Raw genomic sequence first — 22,134 nt, 5'->3', positions numbered from 1 at the left:
AGCACAAAACATGCGATATGCGTTAAATCCCCCCCACACACACACACACGCTTATAGATAAAGTGCAAGGGCACTTCACATGCACATATCAAGTCAAGGGCAAATGTGAGGAATGAAAGTAAAAAGACATAAGGAACAGAAAGCATCATATCGAATCAATCAAATACTAGGAGGATATATTCGAGCTACTTCCAAGAGAAAGTTATGAAACCGCGTTTGTAGGGGATACTTTTTCTTCAAAAGAAAGGAGGCCACATGTCCTCCGAAATTCTCTTTTATTCCCAAAAACCGCATCCCTAGCACATACATAACACGACTTACACGTCCAAAAAGAACTATTCACTATTTTGTTTTTATTTTCTACTTATTTTTAATAGATGATTCAACTAAAACAAAGATTTTTAAAACAAAAAAATTACATACCTTTTTTCCCTCATCGTCTTCTGTCTTCTATCGGAAACACCTACCGTCAATGTGCGCAGACCCAAAACCAAGAAAACTAGGAACTAGAACCCAGATGGAAAACACACCTATACTTAGAGTTCCAAGATGTAATACGATCACCGAGGAATTTTACTCAATTTATACACGTAATTCTAAGCATTATACTTCGATGTAAATTACCAAAAACAAAGTAAACATGAAAAAGCAAAATTCGCGTTGCATTCACGAAAACCTATACACAATGACGCAAACCTGTACGGAATAAACCCCACCTTCCGTACGGAATAAACCCCACCTTCCGTTCTTTGCACAAAAACCACCAAAGCAATCACGCTAGACCTGCTACTACTACATACATCTCTCAAACATTTGCACATCACGAAACGCCTAATGTCAACACAGGCAGAAGAACAACAAACAGGTAAGTTCTTTTTCATTTTCGTATCACTCGCGAAGTCAATCAAAGTGGGTTTGTTACCCCCTTGTTAAGTTCGTAGATACTCAATGAATAATTCGTAAAAGTATGAGCGTCCACCTCCTTCTGGAACTACTGCGGTCTTACGTATACTATATCCCGAATGGCAATTACAACGTCACCCATTATTTCCAAAACACAACTCCTATATTCTACTAACCGTAGCAAAACTCTACCCTACCGTCGCCAACTGCCTTGGACCTACTTTGCGTATCTTCGTGTAAAACAATGGGTGAATTTTATCTACCGTAAGGCTAAACTCCCATACTACCAATCATCATACACCACATACATCACTCCTACGCAAGTGGAATTTCCATCTCTCGCAACGCTCCCCACTCTCTAACATCGCATCTATGGGAAGACTATATTAACCAACACTATGCAGACGCTGTACTTATTTACACGGATGTACCTAAACAGGTAAAGGCTGGACAATCGAAGGTTGGCATTGGTGTTTTTATACCCCATTATAATTTACTCTTTCATCAGGCATTGCCTCGCCACACGTCAATCAACATAGCCGAAGCGCTCGCTATTCGAGCCGCATTCCAACGTGTGTTATGCCTCCAAACATCTGTTAGCTCTATTTGTAGTGATAGTGTTCTTCGTCGTCTTCTTCCTACATTCCAACCGGCTATTTCCAACTGGATTCTGGTCAATATTCTACAACAGGTATGTCAAATACAACGCAAAGGACTACAGGTAACTTTCATATTTGTTCCCGTCCACAAAAGGATACCAGGTAATGAGGTGGTTGAAAATAGTATAAACAAGAAACGTTCTTTGCGTCTGTTCAGTAAAGTTACCGGTTGAGGATTCACGAGTTAGACCTGGTGGCGTTCGGTACCTGTCCTAGTCTAATCTTAGAATTTTCCTATCACACCGACCTTCAGTTTGTTACTTGTGCTGTGATTAGTGATTGTGTTATTTTCATTGTGTGTCGTGTTTAGTGCTTATATATTTGCCTCCTTGGGGGCAATTATTCAACATGGCCGCCCAATCGGGTGGAAAGCCATTGATCTCACCATCTGGCTCCCAGCCTGACCCATTGATACCGGATTTAACTATGTCAGAATTGCAGCAGCCTCCAAGTCCAGCTATGGAAGTCATCATTACCACTGATCCATCCTCCTCTCCTGTGCCTGCTCAGCCTTCCGTTACCTACAAGTCTCATCACCTGGCTCCTTATGTAGTGCACATCACTGCGAAAGATCATTCTAAGCCTGTGGGGAAAACTCATCCCATAGCCTTGGGACGTGCTCTCTTCAAAGCCAAAGTGATAGGAATCACCAGTTTTGACATCATCGGGCGCAATTTAATAAAGGCAACCTGTGACAGCGCTACCCACGCTAATGCTCTGCTTAACAATGATATTCTGACACAACAAGGTTGGACGGCGTATATACCTAACTATGCAGTTACTACCATGGGTGTTATTAAAGGAGTGCCTGTCGACGTTTCGATGGAAGATCTACTCGCTGATATACAGTGTGCTGGAACTCCTGTGGTACATGCACGGCGAATAGAACGTATGGTCCGCAATCCGATCACTACAGTAGTGCAAGGGTCCGATGCTCCTAACATACCCACTGATCCGCCGGTACAGCCGACTCGTCTTCCCACCTCTACAGTCGTCCTCACTTTTGACAGCCAAATACTTCCTATTGAATGTAAGTTATATTTTTACCGTTTCAAAGTTGTACCTTATGTACCGATAGCGAAAATATGCCGTAAATGTTATCGATACGGGCACATCGCCAAAACTTGCAAATCGGCCGCTAGATGTCGTCAGTGTGGTCAGGGCCATACCTCTGATCAATGCTCTAACCCTACGATCTGCCTTCATTGTGGTGCTTCCCATGTGGCTGATGACCCGGCTTGTCCAGAACGCCAACATCAACAAAAACTACAAGAAATTATGGTTAAATCGAAGTTATCTTACAATGAAGCACGAAAGTTACATCCAAGGCAAGCCACCTACGCTCAAACGGTACAGGCTTCACCTCGTTCCGAAACCACATTTAGTTTAGCTACTCGCTCTACTGGAACAATTCCCAGGGTACAGCGCCCATCACCTACATCACCGAGACGCCCTGCTCGATCCATGACTACTTCCAGTACACCAGCAGATCGTGACGCACAGCTTGGTCCGTCGCAAGAACCTTCCTCCTCCAAGAGGCGCAAAGGTCTATTCTCTTCGGGGACTTCTCCCTTATCTGCCTCTTCAACTACACTACCAGTTTCTTCTACTCGTGCACGCAGAGAACCGTTACGAGATGTAGTGCGCCAATTTCATTCTGAACCTAAAATACCAGATTGCACACTGAAGGACACTTCTACTACTGTTCTTAAAAATCAATACAAAGCCATTCGAACTGTGTTGTTTCAACAACTAGTGAGTACCAATCTTCTTAATGATAGTGACCTGGAACCTGCGCTTACCACAATTTCACACATCCTAGGATGGCAGGAACAAGTGTAATTACTATGTTACAGTGGAACATTCATCAAGCACAGGGTAAGCAAATGGCTTTACAACGACTGTGTGCTATTTATCAACCAACCATACTCCTACTCCAAGAGGTCTGGTCGTTTCATCATTTTCGACTACGCATCCCAGGTTATCGCCTAATACAGGAAGACCGACTGGATCAATACGGCGGTATCGCTCTGGGGATTTGACGTGGATTTCCATATACTCTCCTCACTGGGATACCACCTCCATCGTCTCCCCATACGCAACTACAAGGTATACGTCTAGGAGATATCAATTTCATCAATGTTTATTCACCCCCGGAATACCCTATTCCTACCGTTTACTGGAACCGTTTGTTTCACCAATTCCCACTCTCCACTGTCATCGGAGGAGATCCTAATACGAAGAGCCCTCTGTGGGGCAATGCAGTTACCAACACGGCTGGTACAGACCTGCTTACGGCTCTCCGCCAATGTACTTATCTATTAGCAAATGACGGTACTCCTACTAGGCTGCCATCTCTTCAGGCCAGACCCAGTGCTCCTGACATCACCATTCTTAGTCCAGAGTTGTATATCCAGCATACCTGGCGAGTTCATGGCTATACTTACGGAAGTGACCACTTCCCCATTATTTTGACTCTTCACTCATCACGGGTCACCCGTACCACATACGATTCAGACCGGATGCTCCCTCATTCTATTCCTAAAGTCCCTCTCCCATCCCAACCTAGTATCTTTCATCAGCATTTCCAGGATGTTTTCCGTGAGTGTACTACAGTGGATGAACGTTCAGTGGCTCATCTTCAGGATACCATTGTACTAGCTGCCCGCAAAGCTGTCACACCTATGCAGCCGCCTACTTCTACACCTCGACCTCGTCGCTCATATCCCAGCAATCCACCATGGTGGGACATAGAATGTCAGCGAAGTTGTAACTATCGCCGGAGTTGTCAACTGGAGTACCTGCGAAGTCGAACCCGAGAAAGCTACCTTAGATATCAGGAAGCCCATGCCAACTTTCGACGAACACAAGCTTCCAAGAAAAAGGCTCACTGGATACAGTTTTGCCGTACTCTAACTCTCTCCACCACACCTCGACGTTTATGGAACTATATCCGATCCAGAATGCAAGGGTACATTCAGAGGCCTCCACCAACGGTACTTAATGAAGACTGGCTTACTTCGTTTCATGCGATGGTCACTCCGGCCACTCCATTACCGGCTCGGCAAACCCTGCAGCACTGCCTGGCCCCTTCTGAAAAGGATCCTGCTTTCCTTCCGATTACAGCCACAGAACTTCAACGAGTGCTTCAGAGCTCTCCTTCTACCTCACCTGGTGCTGATGGTATCAAGTTTGGTCACCTTCAACTGCTTCCTGCTAGCGGTTTCAACTATCTGCTGCAACTGTATAATAGTGTACTTCAAACTTCACACGTACCGCAGTCCTGGAAATATCACCTTGTTGTGCCAGTTCCGAAACCTAATGTGCCCTCTGGGGACCCTAGCAGCTACCGACTGATTACATTGTTGCCGTGCATCTCTAAAATTTTTGAGAAGATCCTCCTACAACGTCTTATGTGGTGGGCAGAATATTATGATATATTTCCCCCAACCCTTGATGGGTTCCGCCGATCTCGAAGCACACACGACGCTCTCACTAGTCTCGTCACTGACATATGGAGTACTTTTCAACTGAGGGAATATCTAATGGCTGTTCATATTGACCTCGCACGAGCCTACGATAGTGTACCCTTGGATGTGCTCGTCCAAGAGTTGTTTTCACTTAAGATTCCAGCTGGATACCTCCGCTTTATCCATAATTGGCTCATACACCGTCAAGTGTCAGTGCGTGTTGGTCACCGCTATACAGACCCGAGGATAGTATCTCAAGGATTGCCACAGGGTTCTCCTCTTTGCCCGCTTCTATTTAATCTATTCACCATCTCGCTTCATAGACAGCTTCGAGCGTTGGTCAGAGTAAATCAGTTCGCTGATGATTTCTTGTTATATGTTCGCACCTCCACAGTGATCCATGGTGCCAATCAACTTCGTCAAGCCGACGGCCTACAACACTGGTGCAGAGATCATGGCCTTAGTGTAAACTGGCGTAAGACCCAGTACATCATCTTCACCCGGAAAAGGCGCACAATCGCTCCGCCACTAATGCTTCAAGATGCCCAACTCTCGCCTGTTCCTAATCTCCATTACCTCGGAGTGACATTGGATTCTCGACTCCTTTGGAAAGCACATCTCGACACAATTCACACCAAAGTGCAACCCGTACTTAACCTTATCAGTGGACTCAGTGCCAAGAGATGGGGATTGGATATTAGATCACAGTTATGTATATTTCGTCAGTGTTTGGAATCAAGACTTCTATATGGCTGCCCAGCCCTTTCTCCACTACCTCGGCGTCTCAGTGAACTGTGTATTCGATTACAAGTGCAAGGACTCCGTTCAATACTTCGGCAACCTCGAAACTCACCCAACAGGGCACTCCTGGAAGAAGCAGGTATCATTCCATACAATATCCAAGCTTTTCATGTAGCTAAACTTTTCATCTTGAACCGTATGGCAATTACAACGTCACCCATCATCCCCAAAACTCAACTCCTATATGCTACTAACCGAAGCAAAACCCTACCTTATCATCGCCAGCTGCCTTGGACCTATTTTGCGTATGTTCGTGTAAAACATTGGCTGAATTTTATCTACCGCACGCCTAAACTCCCATCCTACCAATCCTCATACACCACGCACATCACTCCTACTCAAGTGGAATTTCCATCTCTCTCGCCCCACTGGCTGAATAATGCTCCCCGCTCTCTAACACCGCATTTATGGGAAGACTATATTACTCAACACCATGCAGACGCTTTACTAATTTATACGGATGCTTCTAAACAGATCAAGGCTGGACAATCGAAGGTGGGCATTGGCGTATTCATACCGCATTACAATTGGCGCTTTCATCAGGCATTGCCTGGCCACACATCAATCAACATGGCCGAAGCGTTCGCTATTCGAGCCGCATTGCAACGTGTGTTATGTCTCCAACCGCCTGTTAGCTGTATTTGTAGTGACAGTCAGAGTGTTCTTCGTCGTCTTCTTCCCACAGCCCAACCAGCACATTCCAACTGGATTCTGGTCAATATTCTCCAACAGGTATGTCAAATACAAAGCAAAGGACTACAGGTAACTTTCATACATGTTCCAGCTCATAAAATGATACCAGGTAATGAAGAGGTCGACCAATTAAGTAAACAAGGAGCGTTACTAGAGCCTGTGACGGTGAAGTTACCGGCTACATCATTTATCCCAACACTTGGAGAACAACAGCAGACCGAATGGCGGAACTATCAACATCAGGCTCGAAGTGGACCAGGTAAATACTACTGGCGAATAGAACCTAACCCTACCACGCGTTCCTTTATCTATCACCCTAAATGGACTCATGCTCATCATGTGTTGTTCACCCGACTTCGACTCAACACCGTACAGACTCCAGTGCAAAAATATCGTCAGGGACTACGTGATAATCCACTCTGCTACTGCCAGGAAGATCTAGGTACCTTGAATCATCTAATCTATGCCTGTACATACACCCAGCACTACCGACCAGTGTTTCTTTCTTCCTTGCACTCTTTACTTGGTTATGGTCCCATGCCGGTGTGCACCATTCTATCCATCAACAATTCCACAGTGATTTATCATCTCCTACAGCTTCTTCTGCTTAATAACCTTGATCTGTAATCACTGAGAGCAGCCCCCATTATCTTTACCTACGCTATATGACTTCCTAAACTAAGCTAACCTTCTACGTCATTTACCCTTGCACTTACCTTTCTTACTACACCCCATGTTCAAGGCGTCGCTGCTGGAACATAGAAGGGGGAGCGTCTCCTCCCCCAGAAGTGGAAGTGGAAGTGGAAAGTTACCGGTTGCATCATATATCCCAACTCTTGGAGCAAAAACAGAAGAGCGAATGGCGAAACTATCAACACCAGGCTAGAGGTGGACCAGGTAAATATTACAGGCGAATGAACCTAATCCTACCACGCGTTATTTATTATCCTAAATGGAATCATACTCACCATGTTTTGTTCAGACGACTTGGTCTCAACACCGCACAGATTCCAGTGCAAAAAATTTCGTCAAGGCCTTCGGGATGCTCCACTCTGCTACTGCCAAGAAGATCTAGGTACCTTGAATCACCTAATCTATACCTGTTCATACACACAGCACTACAGACCAGTGTTTCTTACTTCCTTGCTTGGTAATGGTCACATTCCAGTGTGCACCATTCTATCCATAATAACTCCACAGTGATTTATCATTTCCTTCATCTTCTCCTCGATCTCTAACCACTCAGAGTAGCCTCCATTATTTTCAACTGCGCTACATGACTTCCTACTCTAAACTGACCTTATCAGCAAGTTACATTGTACTTACCTTTCTTTATACACCCAATGTTCAAGGCATCACCGCTGGAACAAAGAAGGGGGAATATCACCTTCCATTGTGCCCAGAAGTGTAAGAGGAAGAAGAGTATCATATATTTTTTAAAAAAGGAAAAAAAAACAGAATGGCAGTCATTTCAAATTGATACATTTTCCGTAAGTATGAAATAGAGGTAGAAATGATTCCCAATGTGCGTACATGAATCATTATAAGGCGTTACTCAAAAAGATGGTACTACCAAATTGTTATGTAATAAAGTCATTTTTATACATAGTGTAACAGTAGGAAGTCGTTCACCATCCACGCGTACAGAAGATAATGAGGACCCGTTGTATACTATTACCTCACACTTTTCTCATTTCTCTTCTGGTTAGGTTAGAGCTTTATATTTCTTTTAGCAGAGCATGTACTAAATGATTAGCTCCATTGCTACTTGCAGAATTTTCAGGAGCTCTCAGTAAATACAGTGTGGATATATGGCATAAAAACTACAGGAATTAAATAATCCGTGCAGGTTTACTTTTGACGCACCACTTGAAATATTGATGAGAAATTAATTATCTCAGTAACTTCCGTTTTATTGTCGGAGTATGTTTAGTACAAGGGGTCCAGAAGCACGTAAAAAACAAAATTTACAGGAGAAATGAATGATGCAAGTACTTAGACGTAACATAACGTAACCAAATCTAACATAAACTAACCTAAGCTAACCAAAACTAACCTAGTATTAGTTGAAATAAGCGAAATTCCGTATTTTTTTGGAAAATTATGTGGGACCCCTACACTAATATAACATAAACTAAACTAACCTAACCTATCCTAAACTAACCTAACCTAATCCAAACTAACCTAACCTACCCTAAACTAACCGAATGTGAACAGAAAATATCAAAATTGTAGTATTTTTTAGAGAAAAGAGCTGGACCCCTTCTGCTAAACATAGGCCTTATTATTGTCTTCTAAGTTTTGCGCTGGGTGACATAAAAATATCGCACTTGGCATAGATAAAATTCAAGGGGTCAGAGAGGTATTTCTTAAAAAAAAAAAAAAAAAAAAGAAAGGTGCAGGTTTACTATACGGATCCACGGATTGAAAAATGTACGGAAAAATTTGGGGAAGTCTTTAATTTGCTCATTTTATGTCGAAAACAGAATCCAACGAACGCTTGCGGGGCTTCTAACTCGTTCCTACTACTACTGCTACTACTTTTAGTATGTATCCGTATAGTGAAACTACACGAAAAAGTAATTATCTTGTGATTTGTGTATAAATACAGCTCCCGGATGTATGGCATTAAAAATGCAGTGTAAAAGCAAACGAAATTGTGGTAGGTTCGTACTGCAAAGCACAAATGTTATCTAACCGAGTCAGCGGTGGGCGAAGCTGGTTAGTATACGTGTAAGCAAGGATAGTAAAAAGAAGTGGGTTTTGGCAAAGACACGGGTTTCAATAGCACTTCCCATGCTTTAATACTAGTAACGCCCCACCTGTAAACATAAAGTACAGCTTCTGTACACTGTGCAGAAATACACCGCCGGTGCAAAATAACGTCTAATAGAGTCATCTTTCATATGCACTCAGCTATTTCATCCATTGTAAAGCACTTGTAATGATTTTATACTAGTAACGCTACATATGTAAATCTAAAGTACAGCTGTATTACTTTGTATTAAATTGTGTCACCTGCAGAAATGTGTTCCTTGTAGATATGTCTTTTCATAGAAGGTATTTAATTTTACCTGGAAGTCTTTCAAAATGTGGTGCGCCAAAATAAACCAGCAGCCAATAACCAACTTATGCTAGACTGACCACTAAAAAGCAGGGCCCATGACATTTTTGCGCAGGCATTTGGAAGCGACCGTTTGGGTGCAAAACCTTTTATCCAAATAGGTTTACCTAACTACATATCGATGGGTATCTGCACAAAGGTGATATGTCCATTTTTCTTCGAAAGTTAGGTTTTGGCTGATGTGGATAATGCCCGAAGTATTTTTGCAATTGGTGCACATTAGATTAAAACAAAAGAACCTCCAGTAAATATTCCATTAATAAAAACAAAGTTTTGCATGAACCTCTGATTTGTGAGATGCATTGAATGTTGTCACCTGCAAAAATTACGGCATGGACATATCACCTTTGTCCGTATACCCATCGATATGTTATAACGTATTTCATAACTAGAGCCCAATTATTGAAGCACTGGAAATTTCGAAAAATTTCCGCAAATAATTTTGCAAAAACTAAAAATAACATCCTGAACACAGCGAAGTTTTTGCATATCATGCATAACTTGTCTACCGGTTCAATAAGAAGCGGAAGAAACCGTAACAAACTATTGACTATCCGGTCTCCGTACTATGCGGCTCAGTATTAAAAGAATATTTTCTTTTAATAAAATAAGACATACGTAATAAAGACATATAATTTGTGTATATAAGAAAGGACGTACGGTTTTCGTTAATGTTTAGTTATTTTAAAGATGTGACTATATTTTCATACTGCATTGTGCACTTGATTTTTTGAGTCAGACATTACTAAATTTACCTTAAAATGTGTACAATACTGTGCATATTTTCATTTTCTATAATAAATTATATCAATATAATAAGTATCAAGAGGTCAGAAGAAACGAATAAGAATTGTTTTGGGAATAAAAATAGTATTTTTAATGATATGGGTGATTCAGGAAGTATTTATCGAATGCTTTTTTGTTATTTGATGTGCCCATTAGACCGGATAGTTGATACTCTATTGTATTAATAAAAAGTTATTTCAGATTGCATAAAAACAGGCACTTGTAGGCATTAGCTATGCATTGAAATAGGAAGAACAGGCCAAATAAATTTACTGTAAGCAGTCTGTGAAACCCCAAAACGAATTTTTGTCCTTTATAATATATTTACGTAAAGAAACGATACGATTGGGCGGCAAAATAAGAACAACATTATTGCCAATAAGGATATGGAATCTGTATGATAGTTTGACAAAGTTCTCAATGGCTAGTTAAGAACGAACAACCACACAGAAACAGCTCATCGTGGACTGATTTGCGCCTAAACGTCCTGCTCCGTAAAAAGTACAAATGCTATATAGCCAAGTCAAACAGGAGCGCAGTAGGGGGTCTGAAAGTTTAGTGAACGGTGCATCCGTGGGGAGTAGGCGCGTCAGCGACGGTAGTATATAAGCATAAACGAAAGTGAAAGAACACACATACAATACTTTCACTATCAATCAAAATTCATTTTAATATGCTGTTCACTGACAGTGATTACTTGTATTCACACTCTTATTCGTGCACGAAAAATGTTTCACGTCGTATTTTGCCTATAAATTTTCTATTTGGTAAACGCATCTGTTCGAGTGAACCCCATCATATTTAAGCATATAAATAACGATGCTTCACAATACCATAAATATGTATTCAAGTGTTTTATCGGTGCTATCCCAGTTTATGGGAATAAGATTTGAGTGTAGTTCATTAGTTGATATTCTGAGGCGGATCGTTAGAAAAGTAGTACAGTGAATTTGGTGTGTCATGATTTAGTTGTTAAACTTAGTTATTTATTACAGTATTAATGTTATTACATAGTTTGTGTTGGGAGATAAGGAGCGTACCTCTTTCTCAGTATCTAAACTACTTAGTGTATAGGAAGTCTTTTCCTACCTTGTGTTTGATGTTGAGTGAATACACATTTCGACAGGGTAACTTTTTAATAATTTGTGTTTCAGTATATTATAGGCTACGTGTTTCAAGAAATTGAATGTAAGGGTTAGGTTCGGCTAATTATTTATTTGAAGTTTTGTTTATTTCAAGTTACAGGATCGATTTGAAGACTGGTTTGGCACTCTTCGTCTCAATCCCGATGAGTTTCCGCGTTGATACTTAACAGTGGACGAGACATGGATATACCAATACCCTCCAGAAACAAAGGAAAAATCGAAACAGTGGGGTTTTAAAGACGATCCAGCTCCGGAGAAGGCGAAGACGGTGAAATTGGCCGTCAAGGTGATTCCTCCTCCTCTAATAGTACGTTTGGGCAGACACGCTGTACTCAATCCATATATTTTACCACAAGAAAAGAAAATTGTCGAGAATTCTTTCTGTACACAATCCTCTTATGCCTTTTAGTATAATCAACACATTTAATACGGTTCTTACTGTAATAGGACTTCACTATTGTCATTCACACAAACTGTAATTAGTGCACTACAGTATCATATTACCAGTGAAAACAATTTTCAGCTTCCAGAGAACATTAGGACGATGCTCACGACACCGAATCAGGTGATGAACTGTTTCGTGGTTGCAGCAGAACTTCTTGAACACGTTACAACTTGCCGAGCAGATATCACTTCGCTTCTTGAACAAGTTCGAACTTAATGTATAGAGTTACAAGAGGTTCTGCAATAATAATTTTTAAAAAAAAATTCTTTTTCTTCTTTTTACTATTATAACAACTTACACAGACGTGGTTTTTATTCGCATTTTGGTTTTACTAATTATGGTAAGTATCAAGTGAAATTCACACTCAATGTTGCAAACTATCAATAACGTACGAGATAAAACCTTTTAATGAACCACATGTAAGTTTTCGAAAGCTGTGGTGAAGTGGGGAAAACTGTGCTTCATGTGATGTTAACAATCATTAATGAATACCAAATAAAAACCACGTGGTGTCATTTGGAAACAAATAAAATTCTACCAAGTTGGCAACACTGCCAACTGAATTACATCGCCCTTACCCAGGTTAAAATCATCATATTGATACAAATTATATTTCTGAATTTTATCGTAACTTTATCGCATAGTTTCTGATTTAACGCGAAATATATATGCTTTATTTTTCCATTGTCGCGAGCCGATTTTGGGTCCCGAGTTGGAAACCATGTAACTCGAAAACGAAGCGGAATTCGACTCATGTTTATAGGAGCTCTTCTACTTGATTTGATGTCGAGATTCAACTGTGAAAAGTTTCATACTGCTTTTCAAATTGCGTTGTATTCAGGAGCTAAATGTCCATAGGAAATATTTACATTCCAAGTACAAAAATCGACATTTCAATAATTAATTGCAAACGTTAGGGACTGCAGCCGCATGAACGGTTAACGGATATTAAATACTTAGGTTTTTCTCCAATAGTTGTAAAAAATTCAGATTTTTTAAATGGTGGGGTTTTTGAGAAAATGTGGCCACACATGGTGTCTTAATGAAATTTTCAGCTGTAATAATTAGAAACGTAGATTCTTTACGTTTTCAAGAGACTTTATTGAGTGGATTTCGATGCTAGAAGCAGATGGTTGATGGCAGCTAGTGAGGACAGAAAAAAAAGTATTTGAAGTTAGCAGAATTTTTACTAAAGTTGACAACATTACGAGTAAATTGCGCGATTCCTATTTTGCAAACAGACAAATTTTGCGCCTCCACCGAAACACACTACTTTATATTCTTTCTACTATTGCGGTTATGTTAGTAAGTACACTCGTTTCTCTACAATAAAACTTTTAATTTGACATTTTTTTCAGGAGAGCCGCCATTTTGGAAGGCTGTATATCGAAGGAGAAATTCTTTCAGCAAAAGGGAAAAAAATATGGGTCTAATAATTTTGTATGCAGTTTCTCATTTTAAAAAATCATCTAAATCTGACCAGGCAAGGGCCCAAATGGGGTACTCGAGTTGCCGAATGACGTGTATCAGATATGAAAGAGGGTGTGAAACTATGCACATATGCAAACTTATAGCGGCTGAGGGCAACATGGAGAAGTATGAGAGTAGGAAGAAATATTACCGACAATAGGGCTCAACAACACAGAAAGCTAAGGGATTACTCGTTCCGCGCGTGAATGGCCACAGAAATGAAGGTCAAATGTTTAGTAGTTGATACATGGTAAGATCTGCTGTATGTTGGGAAATATGAACATCATGGCCGCCATATTAAAACTGGCCATCTTAAATTTGGATTCACAATGTAAAAGAAAAAGTAGCTTATGTGGCGTATCAATTAGCACTGAAATTTTACCGAAATTTACTGAAATTTCGCAGTGGGATACCCGGGTTCCATTCCCGGCGGGGCTTATGTGGTTCGGATCCCACGTTAAACTATAGGTCCACGTCTCATATAGCTTTGCTACTGAAAGGGACGCTAAAATTACAATCAAATCAAATTATAATCAATAACTATCAAAAATGTCTCTAATTTCTGACTTGATGTCATTCGTTTACAAATTCCTGTTTACAACATTGTGCAGGAAAAAGAGAGAATTATTTTTACCTCACAGAACGAAATACCAACTACCGCGTTCCGAACAACAAGTACGTGAAGTTTAACAAGGATACGACTACTTCTAGAGATATTCTGTTGAAAAAGAAATACACGCACAACAATAGATTGTTTCTTTTGGGTTAAGTAAAACAAAACGAAGAGTAAATGAAAACTACTGCAGCCATGAAATAACTCAAAATACGTCCTTAAGGAGTTTTAAGTGATTAAAAAAAAAGTTACTTTAAATTTTAACAGTTACTTTCATGTGACAGTTTTTATTTTACCCATTATTTTTTCAAAAGGTTCTCACCTTGCTCTTCTAAACTATTAATTTAGCCAATTAAAATTTAAATTAATTCTTCATACAACAACTACTACTACTAGTTCGTGGGGACTCGGTAGCTCACAGTCACTTCTGGGACGAGAGTTCCTGGTTCGGTTCGTGACCACGCAATTTTGTGGAAAATATTGTGTTCGTGATTTTTTCGGTGTTCTCTTCCTCCCACATTCTCATTCCAATTACTGCATAATCATTCAATTAAGAAAACGTAAAACTTGAAATTAAAGTGTATTTCCTGAGTTCAACTCTGATGGATAGGAGTCTCTAGTTCGACCCAAGTTCCCTTTTATTCCACCATTTCGTTCATCAGCATCACCGTCTTTCTTAACCTAGGAGCATAATCGCGAAAAAAATGAGAGAATTGATATCCTTTTGGTAAATATCATGTTTGAATTGTTTTCACTCTGTTTGTATCTCTCTTTTTAATGTCCTAAGAAAATAAGACGTTCAAGAATATAGAAAAGTAGGAATAATGAAACGATACAGAATTTTTGTTTTCTTGTAGCCATTTACTTTAAATTTATTCCTTTTTTTATTTATAGGTATATGGTTGTGTAACTGAAGCGTTCCTAAGGAAGTTAGCTTAGGGGTTCTATGCTTCCAAGTAGATGACTACAATGACAGTAATAAGAATATCGGAACGCCTTTCATGAATCTTCTTATATAGAATATATTTAGAAATTCCGATCGAACGCATGAAATTAAGGACTTCTGCAATGGCTTACCAAGATGGATCTCCAGCTTCCTGATGATTATAACATTTTCTGTGATTCTAAGAACATTACAGTATGTTCGTGTGTGATACATGCAATTTCTTAATTTATTCCCACGTACTTTAGACGTAAAAAGAATGAATTCTCCAGAGGATCGAGAAAGAGACACATCACTTCCTCCAACCATGAGCAATAAATCAAAAGAATTTCCTCATGCTAACAGTCAAACAAATGTGATTGAGAGCAATGATCCAAGGAACGATATTGATGATAAAGCTACAGATGTTGGGTCGTGCATAATTACTATTAAAATTGATCCCGAACTTTTAGTGAATGTTTTGGAAGACCGACGAAATGAAACAGTTGAAGTTAGTGAAAATTTCCAGGATAATTTATCAGTAGTTAGTTCGTTGATGGATAATAATAACTCAGTGACATGGTGGAGCAACAAAACATCAATTGTCTTCAATGCGAATACCACATCACATTTGATGAATGCAAGAGTTATGAATAGTTCAAAGGAGACAGACGGAGTAGAGAGAACTTCCGAGGAAACAGATAATGTGCTATTGAATGATGAGGACTTGAAAATTAAGGTGAAAGTGGAAGAGTTTCAGAACGAGGAAGAATTTCAAAATGTTGAAGAATGTAGCTTAGAAACAACGATCATTGCTTCGTCTTCCAGGTTAGTTGCTGTTTCTTAAAACTACAATTGTGGATAGTAAATTCTTGCTTTTTTGTGCACATTCCTGATTTAAATCATAAGAAGGTGAATATACTTATTTAATTTAGTTCGTCTTCACAGTACGTTTCGTTGTAATTATTTCTCACCATCATGATCAAGAAACATTCAGAAATTCGAAAAACAGAGCCCCATAGATCATGTCTGTCTAGAATAAAACCTGCAAGCAAATACTAGGGTCTGTAGGTCCCCAACCCACATCTTAAATTTATACTGTAAATTAGTTTTTACCAGACTGATAGACAAGACAATGTAAATCCAGTTCCTAGTCTCAGCTGTAGGTGCTAAAACTTTTCAGATTTATTTCGAGGGTTATGTCTGCTTCAATATGTGTTTAGCCAGGGTGACCACAAACCTGTGAAACCTGGAAATGTTAGGGAATTTTAAAAATTAAGATAAATCCAGAGAATTCTGCTAAGAATTTTGATTTCCTAAGAATGAGATTTTGAAAACTTTTTTTTTTTTTTTTTAATGAAAATTTAAAGACCATTGCATATGTGGTTACGTGGCTCTCTCTTTAAAAAGAAAGAAGAGAACTTGCTAACAATTGATTCAGCAAGTACGGCTTTGAAAGAAACAGAATAATCATAGGGAAAAAAAGGAAGTTGAAAATATGTTGAATACATTTGAGTCATTACATTTTTCTAAAAGGCAAGAAAAAATTCGAGATCTTTGGTTTTATTATTTTGGTAGATATGCATGTGCCCTTAAAGATGTTCAAATCAGGCTTAATGTGTAAAGTTGAAATTACTTAAGGAAAAGTATTGGATTCACCCTCAGATTTTAATAAATGTAGCAGCAACTTAAAAAGAAAATCATGACATGGTTTGTGTTTCTTTTGAGACTTAGAAATCGCTTCCTATGGTCTGAAATTAAAATCACTTACAACTTTATTATATTCGGTACAATTTCTTCGTATTTCTATTCAGCCAATAGTGAAGCTTCTTGGCATAAAATACACTTTAATGTAATGATGAAAATTGATATTTTAATGTTTTCGTGATGGCAAAATGATTCGCGAACATGAGATGATAGGCAAAAGGAACAGTTCGGACGTTTCAAGGGATAGTTTCACTATCTGGCAAATTTTTGGTAGCCAAATTCGGGAAACAACGTAAATTAAATTATTGTGTGGTAATTGTGCACAAAACAAATATTGCATATTACTATCAGTGCTAAGTATAATGGGAGGGGCAGTTGAGAGGTTCCCGAAATCATGTTGCAGTTTCGGTATTAGTGATACAGTCATAATGAATCTTACAGTACAGTTCTTTGAATGTTTTTGCTAATGTAACCACGTGTGAATAAAATGTGATACGGTAGTGTTTTCAAGTTATTATTTCATTGTTACTACTGAAGAATGGCGAATAAATTGTTAGATGTCGTCCCTTCACGAGTTGCGCAAGTTTCCAGAATTTTAAGTGGTAAGTACAAAGTGCAAAATGAAACATTTTATTCAATTAGTAAACGAATTATAGCCTATTATAGCTTTTACATATTTTAGTATCTGTTTTTTCCCCAAAGTTCGTGATTACTTGTTTATTTTATTTTGCCATTTTCGGGCTTTTATTTTGCCATTAATTCCGGGCTTTAATTATGATATTAGCATATTGGACGATTAAGTATGAGAAAAAAGAAAAAAAGAACTAAATTTCCTAGCATGTACAACTTCCGATTAGAGTACAAATAGTGGGGAAGGCTATAAGGCTCAAGCCCCCTCCCCTCTGAAATATATTTGTTAGTTTTCGCATTCTACGTACAGCAATAATCCTTACCGTTTCTAAGAATTTCATTGACTTTCTATTTTCTTAAGCTCTTTGTTCAGAAATAATAATGTATTTATCAAATTTCATTCCATGTAAGAACTGCGTTCTTTTTTTTTCTTTCTTTCGTCCATTCTACCATTGTTTTTTTTCTTAGTTGTTACTTCCTATTGTTTCTCCTATCATACTTTTGACCGTTGTTGTTAGTTGTGATTGAAGTCGGCCGTCGTCAGTAACACTAAAACTAAGAGGAGCTGATAAGCGAAACTGGTGTTTCATACCAACTTGCGCGGATATCAACATAACGGGACTTTAGTTATTATAGCAAAGGGATATTTACATCGTTTACCGGTAGTTATTAAGAAAGGTAAATGTTTGAATTAAAGAAAATCAAGAAGGAGGAATAAGTAGCCCGGGAAATTAGGTAGGTCAAGAGGATACTTCCTTTTCTTCTGGGAATAGCATAAAAGGTTAGATTCAGTGCTAAATTTTAGTATATCTCATAAGATTCAACAGTCTACAATTCTTGCCATTAAAACTGCAACCAATATATTTCAGCTTCAACTTGCCTCAATATTTTCTTTCAGGTAAAAACGTACACAGATAAAACTGAATATTTCCATTTTTTTTCTACAATGAAATCAGTTAAATTGAAATGAGATTACAAATATTTAACGTATGTTTGCAGGAGCGTCGTTTCAGATTTTGCTGGTGAGGGCGGGGGAGGAAGATCCTCCACCGCCATACGAGTTTTACGTTTTTTCCTAGTACTATATTCAGTGGTGCCCCTCCCCTTATGTCTATGACGCACCCCCCCAATTGTCTATCCGTAGGTGTTCTTCCATGAAAACATCTTCTTTTCGATTAATTTTACCCCCCCCCTCATCAAACATATTTGTATAGATTTTAACCCCCCCAAATATTTCAATGACGCAGTTTGCATCATAGCCCCCCCCCCTTGTGGGCACCCCTGCTATATTAGCAGACATTCAGTTAAAATATATTTAATAGAGATATTCCCGAGACGCCACTGTTTCTGAAAATTGGACACTTTGTTTCCGCATATGTACTTTTGTACTTCGCTTTAGTTTCAAACCATTACTTACCATTCCTTTTGAGTTGAAGCATCCGTAAACTCTCATTGACCTATTTATGAACTCGTGTAGCTGCCAAACGGTAAGAGAAATGACAAAGTGTTTCCTCTCAGGGTTATTCAAAATGTAGGGATTGTTTAAGCGGGGACAAAATCAACCCCTGATTTCATTTAAAATTTTGAAGTTGTCCCCCTAGTAGGGGTATTCCCGAGAAGTCTCTGATTTCAGAAGCATCACCAGGAGATTCGGCACATGCACTTTGGAATTAAATTATTATTATTATTATTTAAGAATTCTGTGCACTAGTAGCTGCGTTAGGGTCGTGTTACTGATTTCATGAATCCCATCGTATGTAGTAGCTATTGTTTAGGATACCGTCACATTAGATTAGTGTAATCTAGTTTATGGAAAATTAATAATATATATATGTGAAGGGAAAAATTAGTTGTGTATTGACGGAATAGCAGTCCACAATAAGATCAAGAAGCAATTAGCAATCTGAGAGTAGCTTGGTGGGATAATAAATAATATTGAGATATTTGCAGATTATCAGAACCGAGGATGTCCAACTTACAAGGAACCCCTTGAGTGCGAAGTCGGAAAGGCAATCTCTAGTAAGGCTCATTTGAAAGTGTAGTGTGAATAATGATGACAGGAAAAATATTAGCTGCTAATGGCTCACCATGTGCATCAGGAGGGCGACAGAAACTACGTGTCCGGGAGGTGCGGAGATCAACCTTCTATTAGGTATATGTAACACACTTCACAAAATGGACATAATCGATATTCACGGAATGTTCAAAACAAACCATTAACTTGCACCATGAACACCGAATGAAAAATGACGCGCCACAGTGATCACAAATGTTCGCACCATCAATATCGAAGGCGAACTCCTTGGGAGTTACAAATCGTTCAGGGCGTTCAGCTAGATATCAATTCTTAAAGAATGCATATAGAATCATATTGGTGTAACGGGTGACATCACATTCCATTAGTTCTCATCTCCTCATGGCGCTTCATATGAAAAAGTGCCAGTAAAGAAAAAAGCTTATAACTCTGAAACCACTCAAGTCTCAGGGATGCAATTTTATTCATTTGTTATCGCAAAACTATCGTGTATTTTGTGCAAATTTAAGATTTTTCACTTGCGTCCTTCCAGAAATATTTGTTGGTGAAAATACACGATTTTCGAAAATTCGCAATGTTTAAAAATTTCCAAAAAATCAAGTATATGGTTCTCAAATCTGAAACTTGTTTGAGAAGTTGTTTATTATCTAGTCTCTATGTAGACAAAAATTTGAAGGTGAGCCTCATTTATTTCGTTTCAAAATATACATTCCAAAACGGAAATTTTTAGGTTTACATCAATGTTCAGAGCTTTTTCCCCGACGTTCTAAAGTATGTCTTAATGTCCACAGAACACAGAATATTGTCCTTTCCATTATCTTTCATATGGTTTTGGTTTATCTTTAAAACCTAAAAAGTTACAGCGTTTAACGGAATCCTCTGAAAAGTTCAAAATACGCTCAGACGCCCATACAAAATGGCCGCTACGACAAAACCTGCGCGGCTAAAAAATAAATGAATACCCGTTTTCAATTCCCAGAATATGGTACACACTTAGGTAACAAATTAATCAAAAACTAAATTTTGTCAGCAACCATTATTGATCGATTTCATTTGGATTGAACCAGAAAAGAGAAGGGTGTGTATTGAAGAGCCTTGAGTAAATGTAGGAGTAAGATCAGTGGTTCATGGTTGGACACACACTCACCTCGTTGTATCATTTGATTGTCAATAAATGATGCTCGAAATGTTATCATTAAACAATATTAGATATTTGAATGTCACCCATTGTCTAAGGCTTAAAAAAATACTTTTTTTTCTTTCATTTCAGCGGCAAGGAGTTGAACCCAAGTGGTGATAGAAGTTCATTTGGAAATGGAAAGCGAAGACGATTCTCGTGTTGTTTATGCAGTCGGACATTTTCGAAGAATTGTTACCTGAAAACCCATATGAAGAACCATGAAACAGGTGATTCATTGACGTGTTCAAAGTGTGGTAAATCTTTCCAGACAATTTTCCAGTTGAGCGGGCATAAAACTGTGCACGGAAACACTGGCCAATATCCGTGTGATCTGTGCGAGAAAACTTTCTCAAACAAATTTTATCTCAGTGACCACAAGAAATTTCATGGGGAGAACAGACCATTTGGCTGTACACTATGTGGCAAGAGATTTGTGTGGCGCAAAAACTTTAGTGAACACTGGAAAAGACACTTGCGCTCGGAGACAGAGCAATCTGAAGTTCTGTTCGCATGTAAAATCTGTAATAAGACATTTGTCAAGAAATACAGTTTGAAGAGGCATCTTCTTGATCATACGATGATGGACTGTGTATTCACTTGTAAACAGTGTGGGAAAACATATTCTACTGAAGATATTCTTAAACAACATGAAAAGATCCACACGGGAAATTACACTTGCGAACTTTGTGGGAAAGTTTTTTCAGGAAAAAGTCATCTCCAAAGGCATGTCCGAATTCATACAGGAGAAACTCCATTTCATTGTAGTTACTGCCCGAAATCTTTCTCAGACAGAAGTCACCTGGTGCGCCATGAGAGAATTCACACAAACGATAGTAAAAATTATTTTTGTGATGAATGTGGAAAATCATTTGCACAAAGAAATAATCTTGTTAAGCATGTGCGAACACACAGTACTCCTTTCCCCTGTGATTATTGTGAGAAGTCTTATTGTGAACGGTTCATGCTGGTTCGGCACCGAAAGATTCATACACAAGCGTAATCAGTGAGGTTTACACCTACCAACTGGACTTCGCAGATACAACGTTAGTGAGTCCAGGAATTATTTTCTCGATCTACTTTTGTTCCATTGCGATTCAACGTTTCACCAAACCTCTGAAACTCTATACCTGGGGAAATTTGTGATAAATATAATCGGAGTGTGCTTCTGACTACATTACCTCCTAATTGTGCCGCAACTACTGCCAACAAAATTTGTCAAGAAGGCACTGGATGTAAAGTTACTTCTAACATACGATCAATAAATATATATTCATTAGCTGGAATACCATTTTGTTTTCCCTATTAATTTGAACATCGGGTACGGGGCCAAATATTATTCAGCCTTTTCTTTAATGTCCGATTTATGTCCATTTGATTATCATCACAAGTAATAATCAACATTACACATTATGTAAAGACATAACGTAGTGACATATTTATAGTAAAGATTTAACACCTTACTTGTCGCATGACCCACCGGTGGATCACAATAGGAATATTCCACGGGCCATGTGACCCACCCGTGGGTACTGCGGCTCACGTTTGTGGTTA

The 22,134-nt window shown here is 38.9% G+C and overlaps 1 protein-coding gene across 9 annotated transcripts; it reads left to right on the top strand.

Annotated features, from left to right (window-relative positions):
• The first annotated feature begins 1,447 nt into the window (after positions 1-1,447).
• On the top strand, positions 1,448-21,866 carry LOC145678470 (uncharacterized). Of its 9 annotated transcripts, none has more exons than XM_081748641.1 (4): positions 1,451-1,594; positions 11,676-11,867; positions 15,004-15,859; positions 20,674-21,866. In XM_081748641.1, the coding sequence occupies exons 3-4, from the start codon at positions 15,267-15,269 to the stop codon at positions 21,581-21,583; spliced, it is 1,503 nt and encodes a 500-aa protein (XP_081604767.1). In that variant the 5' UTR covers positions 1,451-1,594; positions 11,676-11,867; positions 15,004-15,266; the 3' UTR covers positions 21,584-21,866. The 9 variants fall into 9 exon arrangements, with proteins under 9 accessions (XP_081604768.1, XP_081604767.1, XP_081604772.1 ...); XM_081748640.1 differs by lacking the exon at positions 1,451-1,594 and adding an exon at positions 6,855-7,423; XM_081748639.1 differs by lacking the exon at positions 1,451-1,594 and adding an exon at positions 7,791-8,016.
• Positions 21,867-22,134: the final 268 nt, after the last annotated feature.

This window comes from Thermobia domestica, chromosome 2 (assembly GCF_964235325.1).
Source record: "Thermobia domestica chromosome 2, izTheDome1.hap1.1, whole genome shotgun sequence".
NCBI classification, from domain to species: domain Eukaryota; kingdom Metazoa; phylum Arthropoda; class Insecta; order Zygentoma; family Lepismatidae; genus Thermobia; species Thermobia domestica.
Note: the sequence above shows the minus strand (reverse complement) of the source record. Positions and strands in the feature narration are given on the sequence as shown.

Coding starts and splice junctions, on each gene's coding strand:
- LOC145678470 (XM_081748642.1), top strand. CDS start 15,267: ATGCAATTTCTTAATTTATTCCCACGTACTTTAGACGTAAAAAGAATG. Junction 15,860..20,673: donor ATCATTGCTTCGTCTTCCAG/GTTAGTTGCTGT, acceptor CTTTCATTTCAG/CGGCAAGGAGTTGAACCCAA.